The sequence below is a fragment of the Colletotrichum aenigma genome (genome assembly GCF_013390185.1).
Source record: "Colletotrichum aenigma strain Cg56 chromosome Unknown KSG_Cg56_contig07, whole genome shotgun sequence".
Classification (NCBI taxonomy): Eukaryota; Fungi; Ascomycota; class Sordariomycetes; order Glomerellales; family Glomerellaceae; genus Colletotrichum; species Colletotrichum aenigma.
Genome location: NW_023500913.1, coordinates 3,967,334 through 3,986,466, shown reverse-complemented (window position 1 = coordinate 3,986,466; position 19,133 = coordinate 3,967,334). Strand labels below are relative to the sequence as shown.

The 19,133-nt window shown below is 43.6% G+C and overlaps 4 protein-coding genes across 4 annotated transcripts; 2 read left to right on the top strand and 2 right to left on the bottom strand.

Moving 5' to 3' along the window:
- Positions 1–11,379: 11,379 nt before the first annotated feature.
- ylo-1-0 (Beta-apo-4'-carotenal oxygenase) lies at positions 11,380–12,558 on the bottom strand (the record flags this gene model as incomplete). The annotated part of the gene is made up of 1 exon (XM_037326592.1): positions 11,380–12,558. The coding sequence occupies one exon, from the start codon at positions 12,556–12,558 to the stop codon at positions 11,380–11,382; it is 1,179 nt and encodes a 392-aa protein (XP_037175236.1).
- An 856-nt stretch (positions 12,559–13,414) lies between these two features.
- Positions 13,415–14,091, top strand: FLR1 (Fluconazole resistance protein 1; the record flags this gene model as incomplete). The annotated part of the gene is made up of 3 exons (XM_037326591.1): positions 13,415–13,575; positions 13,630–14,013; positions 14,088–14,091. The coding sequence occupies 3 exons, from the start codon at positions 13,415–13,417 to the stop codon at positions 14,089–14,091; spliced, it is 549 nt and encodes a 182-aa protein (XP_037175239.1).
- Positions 14,092–15,655: 1,564 nt separating this feature from the next.
- tropG-0 (Short-chain dehydrogenase/reductase tropG) lies at positions 15,656–16,719 on the bottom strand (the record flags this gene model as incomplete). Its single annotated transcript, XM_037326590.1, has 3 exons — positions 15,656–15,755; positions 15,821–16,511; positions 16,575–16,719. The coding sequence occupies 3 exons, from the start codon at positions 16,717–16,719 to the stop codon at positions 15,656–15,658; spliced, it is 936 nt and encodes a 311-aa protein (XP_037175238.1).
- Positions 16,720–17,560: 841 nt separating this feature from the next.
- Positions 17,561–19,106, top strand: CGCA056_v011343 (uncharacterized protein; the record flags this gene model as incomplete). Its single annotated transcript, XM_037326589.1, has 2 exons — positions 17,561–17,589; positions 17,717–19,106. The coding sequence occupies 2 exons, from the start codon at positions 17,561–17,563 to the stop codon at positions 19,104–19,106; spliced, it is 1,419 nt and encodes a 472-aa protein (XP_037175233.1).
- Between the last annotated feature and the right edge of the window lie 27 nt (positions 19,107–19,133).

Here is a 19,133-nt window from a genome sequence, read left to right as displayed (position 1 = left end):
TATCAACGACAACTTTATCAGTTACTCTGATCTGGGACGGAAGCATGCAATGACCCTGTTCACAGAGAAATCACTCAATTCCCTCTTATTCGAATCAACTGAACACGATTACATTTTCGGAGACAAGCAGCCAAAACTCACGACATTGCTGTTGAACCACTCCATGCTGGAACAGACTTTGTCACTCCTATTCATTCTACTGTTGGCTTGCCAGCGTCTGATCGTCTGCTGAACCCTGTGTAGCCTTGTCACCCTCCTCGTTGTGCCGCTCCATCTCAGTCTCGGCATCGAAAGGCGCAGCCTCCAGCACATCAACGGGAGTCGTCACTCAGTTGCTGACTGGTGGCGGAATGCCCAATCCTGCAAGAGCCCCTCCGGGAGCAAGAGCTTCAGTGACATTCTCTCCACCACTAAAGGTACAGGGACGACCAAGCTGCGTGCACTTCTTGCCGATTCCAGTGGTGGCATCCCTAACACATGCGCTGGTCTGCTTCGTATTAGCTAAAATCCATATGAGAAGATGAACATGAGACTCACTGCCTTCTGCGAATAGCAGATGTCACAGATGTACCGGTTGCTGTTAAGACCGTAGAATTGTCGGTTAAGTCTGTCAGGGGGCGGCTGGCTCACCAGGGTCCTTAGAGCTCGCCCAAATTGACCCCTGGTCAGATCGACGGCAGAAGGAGGTGGATACAATGCTTTCAACTGTTGAGTGACCTCATCGATAGTGTAGTCTTGAGGGAAAGGTTTCGACGTGGTCTCCAATGTTCTGACGGAGTACCGCTGCTCGAGGTGGTTCGCCGTCAAGTCGTGAATAGTAGTGTTTGGAAGAGGAGGCAGCCATGAAGGACGACTGGTGTAGTGGACCTGTTCTAGCATGGCGAACATCATTGTACCACCTCTGAACACAGAAAGAATACCCTGGGTCTCAGAGAATAGATTGCCACGCTCCAAATAAGCCGACTTCCACTTGCCAGAACTCTTGTTGAACCACTCAAACTTCATTTCAAGTGAGGTCAGCTTTTTGAATTCCGAATTCCGCGTGATCTGGGGAACACGCCAGTAAGCCATCTCGTGTGGCTGATAAGTAGTCATCCACTTGTTACACTTGATCTCGATGACGACATTGACCATGTGCTCCATCATGCCTTCTTCTTGTAGCATGTCTGCGAGCTTCTTGGGAATGGCAATCTGGAGGACGTTGGTTCCTGTTGAGGTAAAGATGACGAAGTATGAACCATGGGCCGAGTAAGTGATCTTGCGACGACCACGGTAGATGTACATATTTTTACTGGCGTCTTACCACCGCACAAAGCACCTCGAGCTGGTGTTCTGTGTTATCATGGGAGTAGCCCAGTTGACCCCGTTGACTCGATCCGGCTGCCAGTCCGAGCCCTCGAAGGCGGCCTTGCTGAGGCGGCTCATGAAATGGGCAGCCTTGAAGTCACTTGTGTGAGAGCCCACAAGACTCGGGTTGAGGCTGTGACTAAACATGTTGGGATGCCAGGTGTTGAACAGACACACGAAAGTGAGCTCAGCTGCGTCAAGACGGTAGGCGCCTGAGATCGGAGAGTCGTCGCCAAAGAGCAAAACAGGAACCATGGTTTTCTTCGATGCCTTTCTTGCCGCTTGATAGTGCTTGTTCTGAACGTTGTGGTTTTTCTCCCACGTGTGTTTGGTATCGCGATAAGGCATGGTTGTTGACTGGCCCACATAAAGGTTGTCATTGGTGTTCACGGGCTTTCGTTGTCCAGGAGGAACAACAACAACCTCCGCACGAGCGGCTCCTTCATAGACAATGATGTAGATTCCGGGCTTCAATGGTCCATTCTTGTCGACGGCCTTCAACTTGGAAAGCTCAATTGGGTTGAACTTTCCAGTTCGCATGATCTGCTTTGCCTGCGGAAGGATATCTGAATGATTCGTTATCAGCAAAATGTGTTTCCCACACAAACCCCCAAGAACTCACGGTCGTAAATATCATCTGCAAATTGCCGAGCATGTTCACCAAACATCTCAGCATCTGTGCCAGGGTTGACGAAGAGCTCCGCCTTCATGACGTCTCTGCTTGCAAGGATCGCTCTCCATAGACGTCTGATAGCATCATGAAGCACATCCTTGGGCTCATCCTTGAACTCTAGAACTGTGCCTGTGACGATGCGGGAGGCGGTATTCTCTTCCTCGAACTCAATCTCCCAATCGCGGAGCCTCTGTAAGGGGCTGGCCCCTAGGCTTGTTCAACGTAGAGGTGCCGTCGATTGACTATTCTAAGCTGAAGAAGGAAGAAAGGACTTTACAAGGGTAGGCACCTAACAGCGGTGAAGCAGGCTGAGTTAGGCGGCGTACTGCGGCAGAATAGTGGGTCCAATGGAGCTGGATCTTAGTAACTGCTCCAGCGAAGCTGGAGATATCAATCCGGGCTCTAGCCTGTGATATCACCCCCCCCGGCTCCCCTCTAGCGGCGCGCCTGCGGCGCTAAGGCTAGGTCTCTATCGTGCTCTATCGCAGAGCCATAACAGCGTTTATAAGCCTCTATTGCTTCTGTCCCCTGGAGCGTCTCAACAGGCTCTTAGGTCCTCTCTATATATCCTTCCCACTTAACCAGAACTTTATAGTGTCACTTATACCCTCAACACTTCTAGGTAGCAGTATTAATACTCTCTATATTTTAGGTCTCTTTGCCTTTATTATCTATAATTAGTAGCAGCTGCTTATTATCTAATGTTTAACTAGGTAAAGGGTTATTACCTGCGTGCTTCAGGATATCTATATAGAAGTATAGGTATATAGCTGTTAATATATTAAGCTCTACTATATATAGTGAGATAACTTTTATAATTATATACTTATAGTATAACTAATCTAGTTTTTTATAAGGCTTAGGGGATCTATAATACCTTATATAAAGCCAGACTTTATCGCCTACTTCTAGTCTCTCTATAGGCTGGCGCTTCCTATTAGCCAGCTCCTCATAGCATAACTATATTAAGGCGAGGGTTGATTAGGCTATATCCATCACATCTTAAAGCCTTATTACCAACTTGCATGCTTAGCCCTCATAGGTGCCCTCAGGGCTTGCTAGGTCTGCTTCCTTGACCTTAATAGGCTCTGGGTTATATCTATGCTCTAAGAAGAAGCTACTCATCCTAATAGCGCTATTATTACAGCTATAAAGCGCTAGCTGAGCTGCTGGAAGGTTATATGCCTAGTCCTTCTGTGAGTAGGTGGCATAGTTGCATAGGTAGGCCTGGATCTCCTGGTTTATCCTCTCTAGGCCTCTATTAGTCTATAGGTAGTAGGTAGTACTAAGCTGCTGCTCTATTCCTAAAAGCTTATAGAACTGCCGCTAAAAGTAGCTTATCTAGTTGCTCCCTCTATCGCTTATAATTAATATAAGGATGCTGTGAAACCTAAAGTAGCAGTCTAGGAATTATTTAGCGTAAGCTTCAGCTTCTATGCTTTCTCTCGCCTTAAGGGTTACACCTTTATTTAGCTGGTTAATAATTACCTAAAGATATCTCTCACCCTTATCTATAAGGGGAAGGTTAGTAATAAAATCTATAGCAAGGTTGCTTTATATATGCTATAATATTAGTAGTGGTTTCAGAAGTCCTTTATAATATTCCCTCTAGATATACCTACACCTATAACTATTGCAGTTACAGCAGAAACGCTATACTAGGTGCAACTAACTAGGCTAGTAGAACTATCTACTAACCAGCATAAAGGTGTTATCTCTTCCTAGATAGCTACTAAGCATTAAGTTATAGGTGCTTTAAATAATATAGGTGTATAGCATATTTGCGTTGTTATCTAGATCTTTATTACCTAATACCTAAATCTAATCTCTGAATAGTAGTTAGTTGCTATTATTAATCTCGCACTTAGCGATCTGAACCTTTAGCTTAAGGCTTAGGGGGAAGCTTCTTTCTTATTGTTTTACAGCAGTATAAGCCTGCTAGTAGACTTCATCTTATCCTTAGGTCTGATCCTAGAGTTATTATAATTCTTTATCATCAGTAAATATAAGTATTAATAGTGCTGCCTCTATATATTATATATATACTGAGGGTAGGGTTACTTCTAGGAGGAGCTATAGGATTTAACCTTATTTACACTTATCCTCTAAAGATATAGGTATATCTTATTCACATCTAGAGAGTACGTCTAGCACTACTGCTTTGCTTCCTAGCTGGTACTATATCTTGAAGTTATACTGAGATAGTTCCTCTGCCTATCAGCTTTGCCGTTCTGCAAGCTTCTGCTTTGTCATAAAGTACTTTAGGTTCTTATGGTCTAATAGGATCCTAAAGTGGCTGACACTCTATAGCTCTGCTCTCTATTCTTATAGATAGCTTATAATAGCTAGCATCTCCTTATTATATATTAGATAGTTGAACTGGGCAGCGTTAAGCTGCTGTGAGTAGTAGGCTATTATGTGATGTCTGCTATGCTCATCTTCCTATGAGAGTACGCCTCTAAGGGCAAAGCCTAAGTAATCAGCCTTAATATAAGTTGTACGCTTAGGGTCCAGTTGATATAGAATAGGCTTAGCAGCAAAGATCCTCTTGAGCTCCTGGAATGCTACTTGTTCCTTACCCCAGCAGAAGGGGACACCCTTCTTTATAAGAGCTATCAGGGGTCCAATAATCTCTAAATATGCTGGGATGAAGATCTAGTAGTAGTTTGTAAATCTAAGGAAGCTTTGGACTTCTTTAACTGTCTTTAGAGCTGCTTATTCCTTAATCGCCTTCAGTTTCTTAAGGTTATAAGAGATACTAACTCCAGCTGTAATAATAAACCCTAGGTACTTAACTATCTTCATAGAGAATATGCACTTATGAGGGTCTAAATATAGCCCTGCTGCAGTAAGCTTATGTAGTATTAGTTTAACCTTTACTTTATAGTTTTATTATAATCTATTGATCAGGATGTTATCTACATATGCTATTATGAAGTTGTCTAAATACTCTTAAAGCATATTGTTAATATATCGTTAGAATATAGTGGGGGCTTCTATAAGCCTAAAGGGGATAACTAGCTATTTAAATAGCCTATATCTCATCTGGAAGGCTGTCTTATACTCCTCTCCCTATATAATCTAGATCTTATGGAATGCTGCTACTACGTCTAGCTTAGTGAACCACTTAGCAGCGCTGATAAATTCTAACTATTATATTTGTTAACATATAACATTCTTTTATAATAATAATAATAATAATATAAGAATAATAATAACGCTATCTAAAATAAACTAATAAAGTTTAAGGTATAAAACCTTATATTAAAATACTTGATTTATTATAACTTATAACTATAATATTGATTATGTAATACGTATAGCTACGTAAGCACCTTATGTAATTAGCAGTTTAGCAGGTTACGTTTCAGGTGATCTTTCCCCTCACTTTTCCCTACTAGAGGATGCAACCTGCGGACAACAACAACCAGACTCATCACAATACATCTGTTCCCTTATTCTTATCTGTACAATTAAATGCTCATAAATGCTCAGAATTATTACCTTTTATCATAACATTACCACATCCATAACCTGTATACGCTTATACCTGTGCTAACAGATAATAGTAGAGCTAACACTCTCAGCTAATAACTAGACTATAACATCCTAATACCTAAAGAAACCTAAGTGATTCTCAAAAGAAATAATAACAGAAACCTAATACTAGCAACTAAACTCTTAATAATAGCTAGATAATCTAATATTAACCTATCTAGCAAACTAGATAATAAAGTAATTATAGAGTTTTATACTTAACCTATATATAGTTACTAAAGAATCATAAAGACCTAGAAATAATTATAATAATAATATAGAGAAAAGGTTACTAGAGAATATATAGCAAAAGTAATTAAGGATTATAAAGTCTACTTTAAAAGTAAGCCTGCTTAATATTAACCTTATAATATACTATAACCTTTTTTTATGCTATAAACTGCCTAGTAATCTATATCACTTAACTTTATTATTAAACTACTAAAGTCTTAAGAACCCCTTATAGGAGTACACTTTAATAGTATTCTTACTATTATAGACCAACTTATAAAGTATGCTTACTTCATCCTATATAAGGAATTAAGTAATGCTAAAAAATATGCCTATATATTTATCATTACTAACTATAGAACACCTAAGGAAATTATATCAGATAGAGATAAGATCTTCACCTCTAAGTTTTAGAAGTAAATAATATTATAACTTAGCATTAAAAGATTAATATCTATTATATTCTACCTATAGACTAATAGATAAATAGAAAAAGTTAACTAAATTCTTAAAGTATACCTCTATACCTGTATTAATTATAACTAAAGTAATTAAGCAGTATTACTATTAATAGCCTAATTTGCTTGTAATAGTGTAATTAGAGAAAGCATTAAGGAATCCCCCTTCTACCTTAACTATAGATTTAATCTAACCACTTATAGAAATATATAACTAAGCTTAGCTATTATTAAAGCTATTACCTTAATATAATAAATTAAAGATATTTAAAATCATATATATAAAGAACTTAAATTTATATAACAGCAAATAATAAAGTTTAGTAATTAATAAAGGATTAAGGGACTAACTTTAAAAGAGGGAGATAGCACCTAATTTATATAGCAAAATATTAAAATAAAACAACTAAGCAATAAATTAGACTATAAAAAGCTTAGACCTTTCAAAATCTCATAAGTTATTTCAATAGTTACCTATAAACTTAAACTCTTAGAAACTATAAAGTGTTATCTAGTATTCTATATTTAACTCCTCAAACTAATATTATAGGGATTATAAATAAATAATATTATTATCATAGAAGATAATAAACTAAAACATAAAACAGAATTAATTATTAACTATCTTAGTAAACTAAAAAGATATTAATACCTTATTAAGTAGAAAAGATATAGATATAAAGATAATATATAAGAATTAGTTAAAAATGTTATTAATATAGCAGAAAAACTCATAATCTATTAGTAATAATATTAAGAATAAGAAATAACACATACATCAGCTAAATAAATTATTTTGTTAAATACCTTAAGCTACCTATAAATTAAACACCTTTATAAATATATTAAACTACTAATAGAAGCAGACTGACTAAGATACAAAAAACTATTAGTCTACCTAAAAACCGTAGAATATAACTAAAGCTCCCTTAATAAGAAATTTAAATTGCTAGGATTCTAATTAAGGATAGTCTTAAGGTCTAATATATTAAAACCACCTATAAACTAAACCTCTAACATAGGAGAAGCTACTAGCTCCTCTTTAATAACCTCTTAACCCTTCTAAAACACTATTCTTTTCTATTTATATAAATAATCTAACTATGCTATAGACTTATCTAACTTAGCCTGCGCAGCATATAAAACAGCAGCTTTCTTTTTTAACACCTCCTCTTCAGCTACCTCAGCATCCTCTAAATAAGCAGCCTTATTAAGTAAATAATCTACTATAATAAAGTTTAGTAAAGCATAATAAACTAAAAATATTAAGAAAACCTATAAGCATAAACAGCATCTGCTATTATATTATACATCTATTTTAAATAAATATACTTACTATAAACTTCACTATTAGGGAGAAGCTTATAACACTTTCCTAAAGAATAATAATAAGAATAAAGTATATTAATAATAAAATAAAACTTAGTCATATATAAAGTATAGTTATAATAATAAAGAGTAGAGGAAGCACTTAATTTTAATTTTTAAATATAACCTCATATAATATCAGCATTATAGATAAATTAGGAAGCATAATTAATAGATCCCTAACCTAGGACTAATAGCCTATTTATATTAGGTCTTAAAGATAAAACCTTTAGAGAGGGGACCTAATATTACAACCTAAAAACAAGGATAATAGATAACTAACCTACTTAGATATTAAGCAGCTAGGATAGGATATTTATACTATAAAATCATAAGAATAATAGGGACTTACTTAGAACAGAAGAACTATAACATAAGTTACATAATAATAAAATAAGAAAATAATTAATAGAGTATAAGAAGAAATGCTTAGTAATCAGTTAGTCTTACTAACTGATTATAATCACCTTACACACTTAGGTGATCACCCTAAAGTAGATAAAGGATACTATTTAGAAACTTATATATAGTATAACCTTAAGCCTAGCTTATGGTCAGACTTCTATAGTTCTTTAGCAATCAACTGTTATGGTCAGCTATCCAACAGTAGGGTCTGCTAACAGAAGCTGGGGATTAACATATATAACAGTATACTGGGTTGTGGTCTGAGTTATAGGTTGTAGGCTGTAGTAGATTAGGTCTTTAGAGGCTTAAGGTGATTAGTCTTAGACTTAATAAGTGATTTTATAATAAAAGTAAACTAAGAGTATTTATAAGGATAAATACTAAGTTAATTACTAAAAAGCTATAGAAGTCTAACTATAAGCTAAGCTTAAGGTTATACTATATATAAGTTCTAAATAGTATCCTTTATTTATTTTTATAATTAGTTAGTAAGACTAACTGATCACTAAGCGTTTCCTCTTATACTCTACTGATCGTTTTCTTATCTTATCGTTATATAACTTATACTATAGTTCTTCCATTCTAAGTGAGTCCCTGTTATTCCTATGATCCTGCAGTATAAATATCCTGTCCTAGCCGCCTAACGTCCAAATGGGTCGGTTATCTGTTATCCTTGTTCTTGGGTTGTAACATCAACTTAGTATTTATCCTCACAGATACTCTCAGCTTACCTTTGCTGCAAAACCACTTATTAAGTCTAAGACTGTTCACTTTAGCCTCTAAAGACCTAATCTACTACAAGCCTACAACCTATGACCCAGACCACAACCCAGTGTACTGTTACAACGTGTCAATCCCCAGCTTCTGTTAACAGACCCTATTGTTGGATAGCTGACCGTGATAATATAAGATTTATTTTAGAAAGTTTTAAATTTAAGCTATAATATAATAAGGAGTTATTTCTATTAGTTTAGCTAAATAGCTTAAAAATCCTTTTTATATACTTTATAAGTTAGTTACAGAGGTTATACTATAACCCTCTATATACTTCCCCGTTAGAGTTATATAGTAGTTAATAAAGTGCGCCTCTAGGCGGCAAACTGCAAAGAAGAAAAGTTAGAAGGGAAGAAAGACATGCTCGAGGAAGCTGGGACAGACCGCTTGTTACGGTCAGCTATCCGACAGTAGGGTCTGCTAACAGAAGCTGGGGATTGATACGTTCTAACAGTACACTGGGTCGCGGTCGTAGGTCGTAGTTCGTAGGCTGTAGTAGATCGGTTCTTCAGAGGCCAAGGTGATCAGTCTTAGACTTAATAAGTGATTCGCAGTGAAGGTAAGCTGAGAGTATCCGTGAGGATGAATACTAAGTTGATTGCTGAAGAGCTATAGAAGTTTGACCATAAGCCAGGCTCAGGGTCATACTATATATAAGTCTAGGGTAGTTTCTTTAAACTGAGGACCGATGTCTTCCGACCGGTCCCCAGGTGTGGACCGCTTTCTTCATGTCGGTCCTAGGTCAGGACCGCTTATCTCTCGTCAGTCCTTCTTATCGTCACGTGACCTTTACTATAGTTTTCCCGTTCCGAGTGAGTCCCTGTTGTTCCCGTGATCCTGCAGTACAAATGTCTTATCCTAGCCGCCCGATGCCCAAGTGGGTCGGTCAACTGTTATCCATACATAACGGGTCGCAACACCGCTCTCCTTCTCAAGGACGGTGACGCGAATCCCTGCTTGACCGAGACGCAAGGCAGCAAAGAGGCCAACAGGACCCGCGCTGATGACGAGGACCTCAGCACTAACTGGGAGAGAGCCCATGATGACGGGCAATAATGAAGTATTTTGGGTACGTGGACTGTATCGAAAATGGTTTAGAGGATGACCAAAGGAAGTGATGATCAAAGAAATTGTTCTTTCTTCTTTCCGATCATTTTATGACACCTTATATTACTTTCTTCCCTCACAGACAACTGATTCTATCTGGCTCCATAACGCCGCCTTGCTTCTGCAGGGCAACACAGGGTACAGTATCTACCATGATTGTGATACGACCGCGATGGTTTCCGTGATGAACATTGCCTACGAAACGAGGTACCAGATTTGCATTATCATGGCTTGTCATGATGCGATACCGAACCGTGGCCGAATTCATCAGTTCAGGGCGTACGTAAGCGGGCGGCAATCAGAATATTCGGGGTCTGCCTTAGTTCCGAGCTACTTATCAAGGCACAACGTGGAAAAGCCTTTACTTGGACGGCAGGTGGACCAGGAAGCTCGCCAAACAACGGGAGACTACGGGCTTAGCCGTCGTAAATATCTAGCTAGCAAACTCTATCTGGCACCACGCAGCTGCTTATCGCTGGTCGGCTCGAACAGTGCTGCTGCCCGGACCCCTGTAGTTCCCAGGGTTGTCATTAGACCAGGACCACTCGCCTCGTGGATCTACTGGTTCAAGTCAGTTTTTTTACATGCCACTTAACCATGTTGAGTCAGTTTCGTCTCGGTTTGCCAAGTTCTGGCTCTATCTTCGGGACTGTTGCACGGCAAGTGATACCGCCTCAGTCACAGCCGAGAAATTGCGATGACTTTATCTCGGCATGCTAAGATAATCTCATCGAATGAACGGCATGCTTAGACCCGCTTGCATCGATTCTCTCGTGACATCGCAATAATTTCAATTGACAGTTGACACAACTTGGTCGCGATATAAACAAGCACTGCTGCTGCAAACAAGACAGAAAGAGCATTTCGACAAAAGCCGGACGAGTCAATAGTTGGGCAGACTATCTAAGTGAAAAAAGCATGAAAATTGGTTTTGCTGAGTATCTCTAATTGGATCTGCAACTTGGTGACGAAAACACGTTGCTGCGTTTAATCCAATACGAATGACACCTTTGGGATCACAACTTCAGGCCCAAGACCGGTCGCCTTTGCAGCAGCAAAGCAGCTCGCCGCAACAATAATCCAGCGCAACAATGTACCTCGGCCAGAAGCACTTCCCAGTCTGAATATCTTCCAAGCCCATGATCTCAAACCCAAGACCTGTCTTCCGTGACGATCGAAATCCGGCTTGACATCACTTAGCCACTGTGACATTCTCAGCTCCGACTCCAAGTAGGGCATGTATCGAACACGAAAGATCTTGTCCGCCCAGTTGGGTGTCTCTGCAATTGTGCGACGACGTGTGAAACAGTCAAACGACGCTTTCCCACGGTAAGAGCCAGAGCCAGAGTAACCTACGCCGTCGAAGGGGAAGGTGTGGACCGCGGCGTGCATGAAGGCGTCATTGAGTGTCGCCCCACCAGAGGTAACACTGGAAAGTATTATTCTCAGCATGTCAGTTGTGTCCACAAAGAGCTTTTCCTAGTATGGGCACGATTGCTTACCTTTCTCATTTTCCGATGGACTGCCGAAGGTCATCAGTGCAAGTGGCGTTGATTCGGTCTCATTTGCGATAGCAATCGCATCCTCGAGATTATCGTATGGCACGATGGCCCATATCGGACCAAAGGATTCCTCCTGAACCATAATATCATGAAGATCATCGACAAGAACGGCCGTTGGCTCGATGTAAAGGTCATTGCGGTCAGTGTCTCCCCCCAAAACCTTCTGGCCCCGCGTACTATCAAGCATGTTCTTCATCCTATCAAAGTGTTGGGCTGGGCTCTCCTTGGCGCCTTTGGGGAAGAATTCGGCGTAGGATTCTCGTAGAAACTTGACAAAGTCCTTGACTAGTCCCCTCTCGATGAAAACGTAATTGTGGGACACGCAGACTTGTCCGGCGTTGAGCGTCTTTCCCCACAAGAGCCTTCGGGCAGCAAGACGAAGGTCTGCATTGCTGGTGACAAATGCTGGATTCTTGCCGCCAAGCTCGAGGCACACGGGCGTAAGCGTCTCTGAAGCCTTCCTGGAGATGATCTTGGCAACGTTGACCCCGCCAGTATACAGAATCTTGTCCCATTTCTGGTCCAGGAGAGCAGTGGTCTCAGGCACGGCACCGTTCACGACCTTGTAAGAGTCAGTGTCCAGGTAGTCCACGATGATACCCTTGAGAACCATGGCCGTTGCCGGGGCGTTCTCGGAAGGTTTCACAACAGCGGTGCAGCCGGCGGGTATCGCACCAATGAGGGGACAAATGTTCAGCTGCACCGGAAAGTTGTATGTTCCGATAATAAGAACCGTGCCCAGGGGTTCTTTTCGGATTCGCGGGCGAAGAAGCGAACAGGGAAGGAACACGTCAATGTTCTTGTCGTCCTGTATCCACGTCGCCAAGTTCTGGATGGCGAACATGCAGTCCGAAATGCTCCAGTCAATGTCAGAAACGTGGGCGTCGTGGGGAGGGCGGTTGAGATTGTATTTGAGAGCCTCTCGAAGCTGACCAGTTCTGTCTTTGAGTCCCCAGTACAGCTTTCGAAGTTGAACAAGGCGGTATTCCACATTCTTTGTCTTGCCAGACTTGAAAGTGGCCTTGGCCGCGCGGACAGAAGCTGGTATGCTTGCCACAGGAGTCGATGCAAAAGGCGGAATCTTTGTCGATTCCATTTTTACTTTGTGCGCCATATCGAAAGTGCCTCAGTGGAGCTTTTCGTATGATATGCAAAGGAGAAGACGGCGGAGGACAGAAACGTGTGGTTACAATAGAACGGCTCGCTGCAATGCTTGCTCTAACAGTCGCTGGGGCGTCATTGGCAGTGGTTTACATACAGCTTCTCTTCATGGTATCTAGAGCAATCAATCCCTCCGCTACACGAAGCTAACAAATTCAGTGTCAATGTTTATTCAACTCAGAGGGCGTAAGACGAAATTTTGACCCTGTCGTTTGGCCATGTCGCTGCCCCCGGAGCTGTGGGGCTTGCTTGTAACCCTGTGAGAAAGCGGCCCTTGTGAGTCCCTCATTCAAGGTTGCTGAGAGCGACTATCCTCTTGTCTGTCTAAACAAGACGGGTGCCTGAGAAACGATGCCGTATTTCCTTGGCTGAAGCGACAGGATAATCGTGAAGTGGGTTGTGTCTTCGAAATAGTACGGCAGGGTGCCGATCGGGGGAACTGATTTCTGCGTGGGGGTGCAGCCCACTTGGGCAGGAGTGTTGAATGCATGCTCTATTAGTACCCAACCCTGGACTTTGGTTCCTGACAGCCGCATAAACTTTAAACAGTCGACATGATCGGTAGTCTTTCACGGCAAGTCTTGCACATGAAGATGATTGATAATCAGATGGCATGATCATCCAAAGGCATGGACTTTGGTTTAGGGTTGGGTTGAAACCTGGTGACTTCCTTGCGCCGGATCAACTGACATTCTTTCCTACCACCAATTCTTGAAATCCAACTACTTTCCGGTTTAGATATGCCTTCAATGGTAATGCGACCAAATTTTGTCGCTTCCAACAAGACAGAAATGGCTGATAACCTAGCTATCTCTGATGATGGCAAACTCGAAGGGGACAGGCAGGCAACTCCTGAATGGAAGTGGGAAGACGACCCATCAAATCCATACAACTGGCCCTCGTGGAAAAAGAACGTGCAACTTGCAATGATATCTATTGTAGGCTTTACTTGGTGGGTGAAGCAATTTTTGGTAACAAATTTCCTTTCGCCGACTGATTTTTCTAGTTCTGTTGGCACCTCGATTGTCAGCCCAGCTCGTTCACAGTTCATGGACGAATTTAAGATCTCAAGCACAGCTGCCTTCTTGCCGCTATCATTATATGTCCTTGCACTAGGACTTGGTCCCGTACTCGGCGGGCCCTTATCGGAATCGGCCGGTAGACAGGCTGTCCATATTGTCGCCGTAGTCTTTGGCGGTCTTTTCGCCCTGGGCGCAGGATTCACAGAAACCTTTGCCGGGCTGTGCATACTCAGATTTTTGTCTGGGTTCTTCTACGGGCCTGTTTTGGCCGTAGGCTCTGGTGTCTTGAATGAAACGTACCTGCCTGTTGAGAGGGGGTTACCATCAACAATTTTTATCCTGAGTCCGTTTCTGGGACCTGGCCTCGGGTAAGACGCAGCAAAACTCGCGAACTTGAGGGGTGCTGACATAGGTCGAAGGCCAGTTCTGGGGTCCTTCATAGTTGACAGGAAAGACTGGCGCTGGAGACAGTATACCATCGTGTTCTTCTCCGTATTTTCGGCAATGTGGCTTTTTGTCGCTGGCGAGTCGTATCATCCCGTCTTACTACGACGCCGTCGAAAGCAACTCGGCCTCGATGAACCCGAATCGATCCCCACCTCAACAATGATTCGGCAATTCCTCACTGTTATTCTCTTTCGACCCCTAAGGATGCTTTTCACAGAACCCATCGTGTCAATACTTTCCTTGTATGTGGCATGCATGTTCGGAACACTGTTTATGTTCTTCGGGGCTTTCTTCTACGTTTTCGGAGCGACACATAACTTCAGTCTCACAGAGTCAGGTCTAGTCTTCTTGGCCATTGCATTCGGGTGTGTTCTTGGTTGTGTGACCTTGGTCCTTTGCGACCGATATCTCTACCAGCCTAAAGCTCGAAGCTTTCCGCCAGGCGAGATACCACCAGAGCTTCGACTTTACCCTGCTATGCTGGGATCTTTGGCTCTGCCTATTAGCTTGTTTTGGTTTGGATGGACGGCTCGCTCAGATGTGCATGTTGCCGTGCCGATCGTGGCAGTTGCAGTTTTTGGCTGGGGCAACATCTCATTGACCGTCAGCTCAATTCAATATCTTGGAGACACATATCATCGAACCAATGTCGCAAGTGCAGCGAGTGCTAACAGCCTGGCAAGGTATACCCTTGCTGCCGCCTTCCCGTTCTTTTCTCTCCAAAGTGAGTACTCACTTGTACTCACTTGTTTCTTGATTTCCATTTGAAGACCTCCCACTGATACATGTATGGTGTAGTGTACCAGAGCCTCGGCATAGGTTGGGCCACGAGCCTTCTAGAATTCGTTTCACTCATCTTACTTCCCGGGCCATGGGCATTCTTCAAGTATGGCCAAAACATTCGCCACCGAAGCAAGTATGAAACTGCCAATTATTAGAAAGCTTTTGCTGTCCAGGCGGACAACTACCTGTATTGGGTCAAACAGCTATCGTCCTGTTCAATAGCTTCATCCTTTCTTTCTATAATATATAAATTCCTGTCCATAATATTCTCTTCGTTATCGTCCCCGTCGATGTCATCTCTATCTCTATCGCTCCAATTAGCGTCATTACTATTGCGATTGGCATTGTCGTTCTCGTTATTGTTCTTCGTGTTGTCCTCATCGTTGTCTGTGCCCACCTCCCGCCGGGATAGCAAGTCTATGTTAGAAAGTAACTTTGATTCACTTGATTCTTTGTTCAAATCTCTTTCAAAAAGGCTGCAGAAGTCTGAAATATTTGGTCTTAAGACCAGCATGGCTCTGAAAGCGGCAGCCCTACACTCTGTATAAGTAATTTGCCGGAGATTACCAGGGGAATTATGCGACAAGAAAAGTTGATATTCCCACAGGTCGCCTTGAGATATCAGTTAAATACATTCGATGTTGTGCAGCTAGCAGAAATCTATGATGCACGTGGTCAATACAAGCTTTTGCACCCCATCAGAACCTATGGCTGATATATTTCTAGAACTGGCATGCAGAGATAAGGGTAACCCCCACTCCTCTGTCCCTCAGAAAAATGCTAGATGGAGTGCGTACTCAACCCAAGCTCCGACAAAGTCTCGTCCCACAGACGGTTCATTCTCTTTTGACCAGCTTCATTGTACATGAGCTTAGGATAACTGTGGTTGTGTTAGTAAGACATGTGAAAAACTTCGGCACGAAGTCTCGCGGAGCGGGGACTTACGGCCTGATGACAAAGTCGGTAAAGGAACCGTGTGACTCTTTTCCCAGGACCACTGCCGAATGAAGATATTGCCTGGCGCTATCAACTACTTCTCGCCCAATCACGCGATCCATAACGAACGGGACGATCTTCCAGACACCCGATGCCTCGCGGTTAAGACCGGTGCCTTTGGTAGCGCCGGGGTTGAGGTAGTTGATAGTGACCTCGTCTGCTGTGACGGTCTGCGATAGCTTGGCGACTCCCATTAACAAAAGCAATTTGGTCTTGCCGTAGTGCTGCATTCCGTTGTATCCCTCCTTATTATCGAGTGCATCGAGGAGAGATCCAGATGTCTCCGGCAGTGCAGCCCAGTAGGACATGTCGGAGCCGACAACAGTCAAGCGATTAGGCCGATCTTGAGCCTTGGCCTTTAGGACCGGGACCATAAGGATGGCGAGAAGCATGGTGTTGATGTAGTTGACTTGGAGAGTCACTTCGCGGCCCTTGCCTTCGTTGCTCTTCTCGAACGTCATCTTACCGACACCGGCATTGAGAATGAGAAAGTTGATCCGCTCAAGAGACTCGCAGCGGCGAGCGAAGCTTCGCACTGATGCATTGGATTCCATATCTAGCAGCCAGACTTGGATGGTGGCTGCAGGAAACTGGCGTGCAAGTAACTCCGCTGCGTTGTCGCCCTTGCTCTGTGAGCGAACTGCCAGTATGAGGTGAGTAAGGCCTTTCTGAAGAAATTGCCGGGATGCTTCGAGGCCAATACCAGCATTGGAGCCAGTAATGATGCCCGTCTGGTCTTTGAGGTTGATCGCTTCTGGGATGGGGGGTACGGAGGCGAATACAGCTTTGCGGAAGGATGTCAAAAGGCTCGTCTCCGATGCGACTCGGTCTTGCATTTGCGCGGACATGACGACTATGATTCAAGAAGAACAAATAAAGACAATACAGCAACAGTTGTGTATTGGGATGAGAATTCTTGGTTGATGTTGAGAATGACGAAGTTTGCTGCTGGTGGTGATGGTGATGGGGAGAATGTTGCTAATAAGATGTCTTCTTCTGAGACATCTTTCCACATGAGCGCTCACGACCCTTTTATATTTTGCAATGCTTCTTTTTGATAAATTTTCAAGGACACAAATAGATACCACGAGGAACTTTTCTCATCCATCTTGTTCGTCCCCGGCTTCAGAGCTACGGATTGCGAGATCGCTGAGCAATGTTCTGGCGACGATTCGGAACTTTTCCCCCTACGCTGATTCGTCAAAGATCCCAGAGTCCAGGGGACCTTTTTCGTCGTGAGACAGAACTTTTTTTTACAATGTCATTGGACAGGCTCTCAGTTAGTTCCTGTGGCGCTGACATGGGTGTTCATTCTGAAATTCGTTAGCTTGGATCCTTCGCCGCGCCCCATGCCAGGCATCCACGCCTGTCAGCTGTGGACGAATGGTGTCCTCTGGAAAAGTTCCCTGACGCACCTGAATCACTTATCTCGTCCATGGCCTCTGTGACGGAGGCACAATCCGAGGCTGCGATTCCCGCATGATCACGATGTCCGCACCGGCTTTAATGGCTGCAGGCCAGCGACCGTTGCTCCCAAGAATGCTTCAGTCAGATTCTCCAATGCGCCCAGCTTCGGCACGCGCCGCATTACCGATACAACACGATGAAAGAGAGTGGACGGCCGTGTACCCAATTATTGAGCACATATACGTCAGGGAGCGTAGAAGCCTCAAGCATCTAATGAGAGCAATGGAGGAGGATTACAACTTCAAAGCCACGTAAGTTGCGCGTACACATGTTGCGGACACTGTCTTCTTCGAGGCCCTCATCGGACGCCTGCGACCGTTGTGTTGCTCCTGGCATCGAAGAGACCCCATGTGAGCTGACAAGTGTCCAAAAGAAAAGAGTGCAAATGTACAAAAAACGCTTCACCAAATGGGGATTCCAGAAGAATGTTCGTCGGGAGCGGCGAGGCAAGGATGTCGGTCCTCAATCGACGCGAGATTCTGGGTCGCCGTCAACTGCACTGGTAGAGGCTGCTCCAGTCTCGAGGGCCCCTCGCATCCTTCATCTCAGTGCCTCTGATGCGGCCCAAGTAGCGTTTCTTTCCAGTATCAGAAACTGGACCGTTGCGTTTTTCGACAGGGCCGAATCTGGCACGGTTGGATATTCGCTGCCATCACACCCAGGGGCATCAAGCCCCTCGCCTGAATCGTCAATTAAGCCCCCGCCGCGCGATTTGAACAACCCCGAGCAGCTGAGTTTCGCTTTCAAACTTATACTGGGCCTTCTCGATCGCGATCAGGGCGTCTTGGCTGGCCGTCTAGCTCGTAAGGCGTTCCTCCAGGCAGAAACTCTGCTCGACGCAGAAGGGCCCCTCTTCATTTGGAATACCCTCGAGATCTTCCACAATATCGCCCTCCTCCGCCAGGCAAATCTCGGCCACATACTTTTGCACCATCTCATAAGTCTTGCTGGCAGTAGACCGGTATCAAAGGTACTGCTTCGACTGCAAGACCTGCTGCAGGCATGGCAGCATGACGGCGTTCCTGTCCGGCCGGAAGCGCTCGAGCGAGCGTGGTCGATAAACGCGGATCTGACGTTCTCTCGCTTCGATCCTGATTACCTGTTGCTCTACTACCAGCTGGTCTGGGATTCGGATATTGTTAAACTTGATCCCGAGATCGCGCGTCATTCGGACAAATGGTTCGCCAAAATCCACGACAAGATCAACAAAACCTCTCTCCACGATGACGTTGACGTAGCAACTGACAAGCTCTGGCCGAAGCATGAGCTGACATTCAACGGCATTGGTATCCATGGCGATGGAATATCACAGCCTGCTAACTTCAACCAATTGAAGCAAGAAAGTCTTACAGGGGTCACTCAGATGCTCGACGAGGTCCCCGCCGACTCGACAATGAGGGTGCGTGTCCTCTCAGCATGGTTAAAGAGTCAAGTGCTTCAAGACGACGCCGCAATGCCGGTCCATTCCGGCATGGATATCCCACGCTTACAAGCCCGTATCATGGCTTATATCATCAGAATCATCATGGACTTTGAGACTCAAGGGAGGGAAGATGTAGACTCTGCAGCTGACAGGATGAGGACCATCTTGGCTCTCAGAGAGTATGGCCAAGGCCGGCTGGGATCTCAGATTGTCTATGAGATGTGGCAACTTGAGGACCTGCTTGTCCGCGACGGTCGGGTCGAGGAAGCGGCAGACCTTCGCGCAGAGTCATACAGACGGCTTGAAGAATTCCTGACCGACATCCCAGAGGAACCTCACGGATAAAAGCTGGAGACATGCAGAATTGTCGCC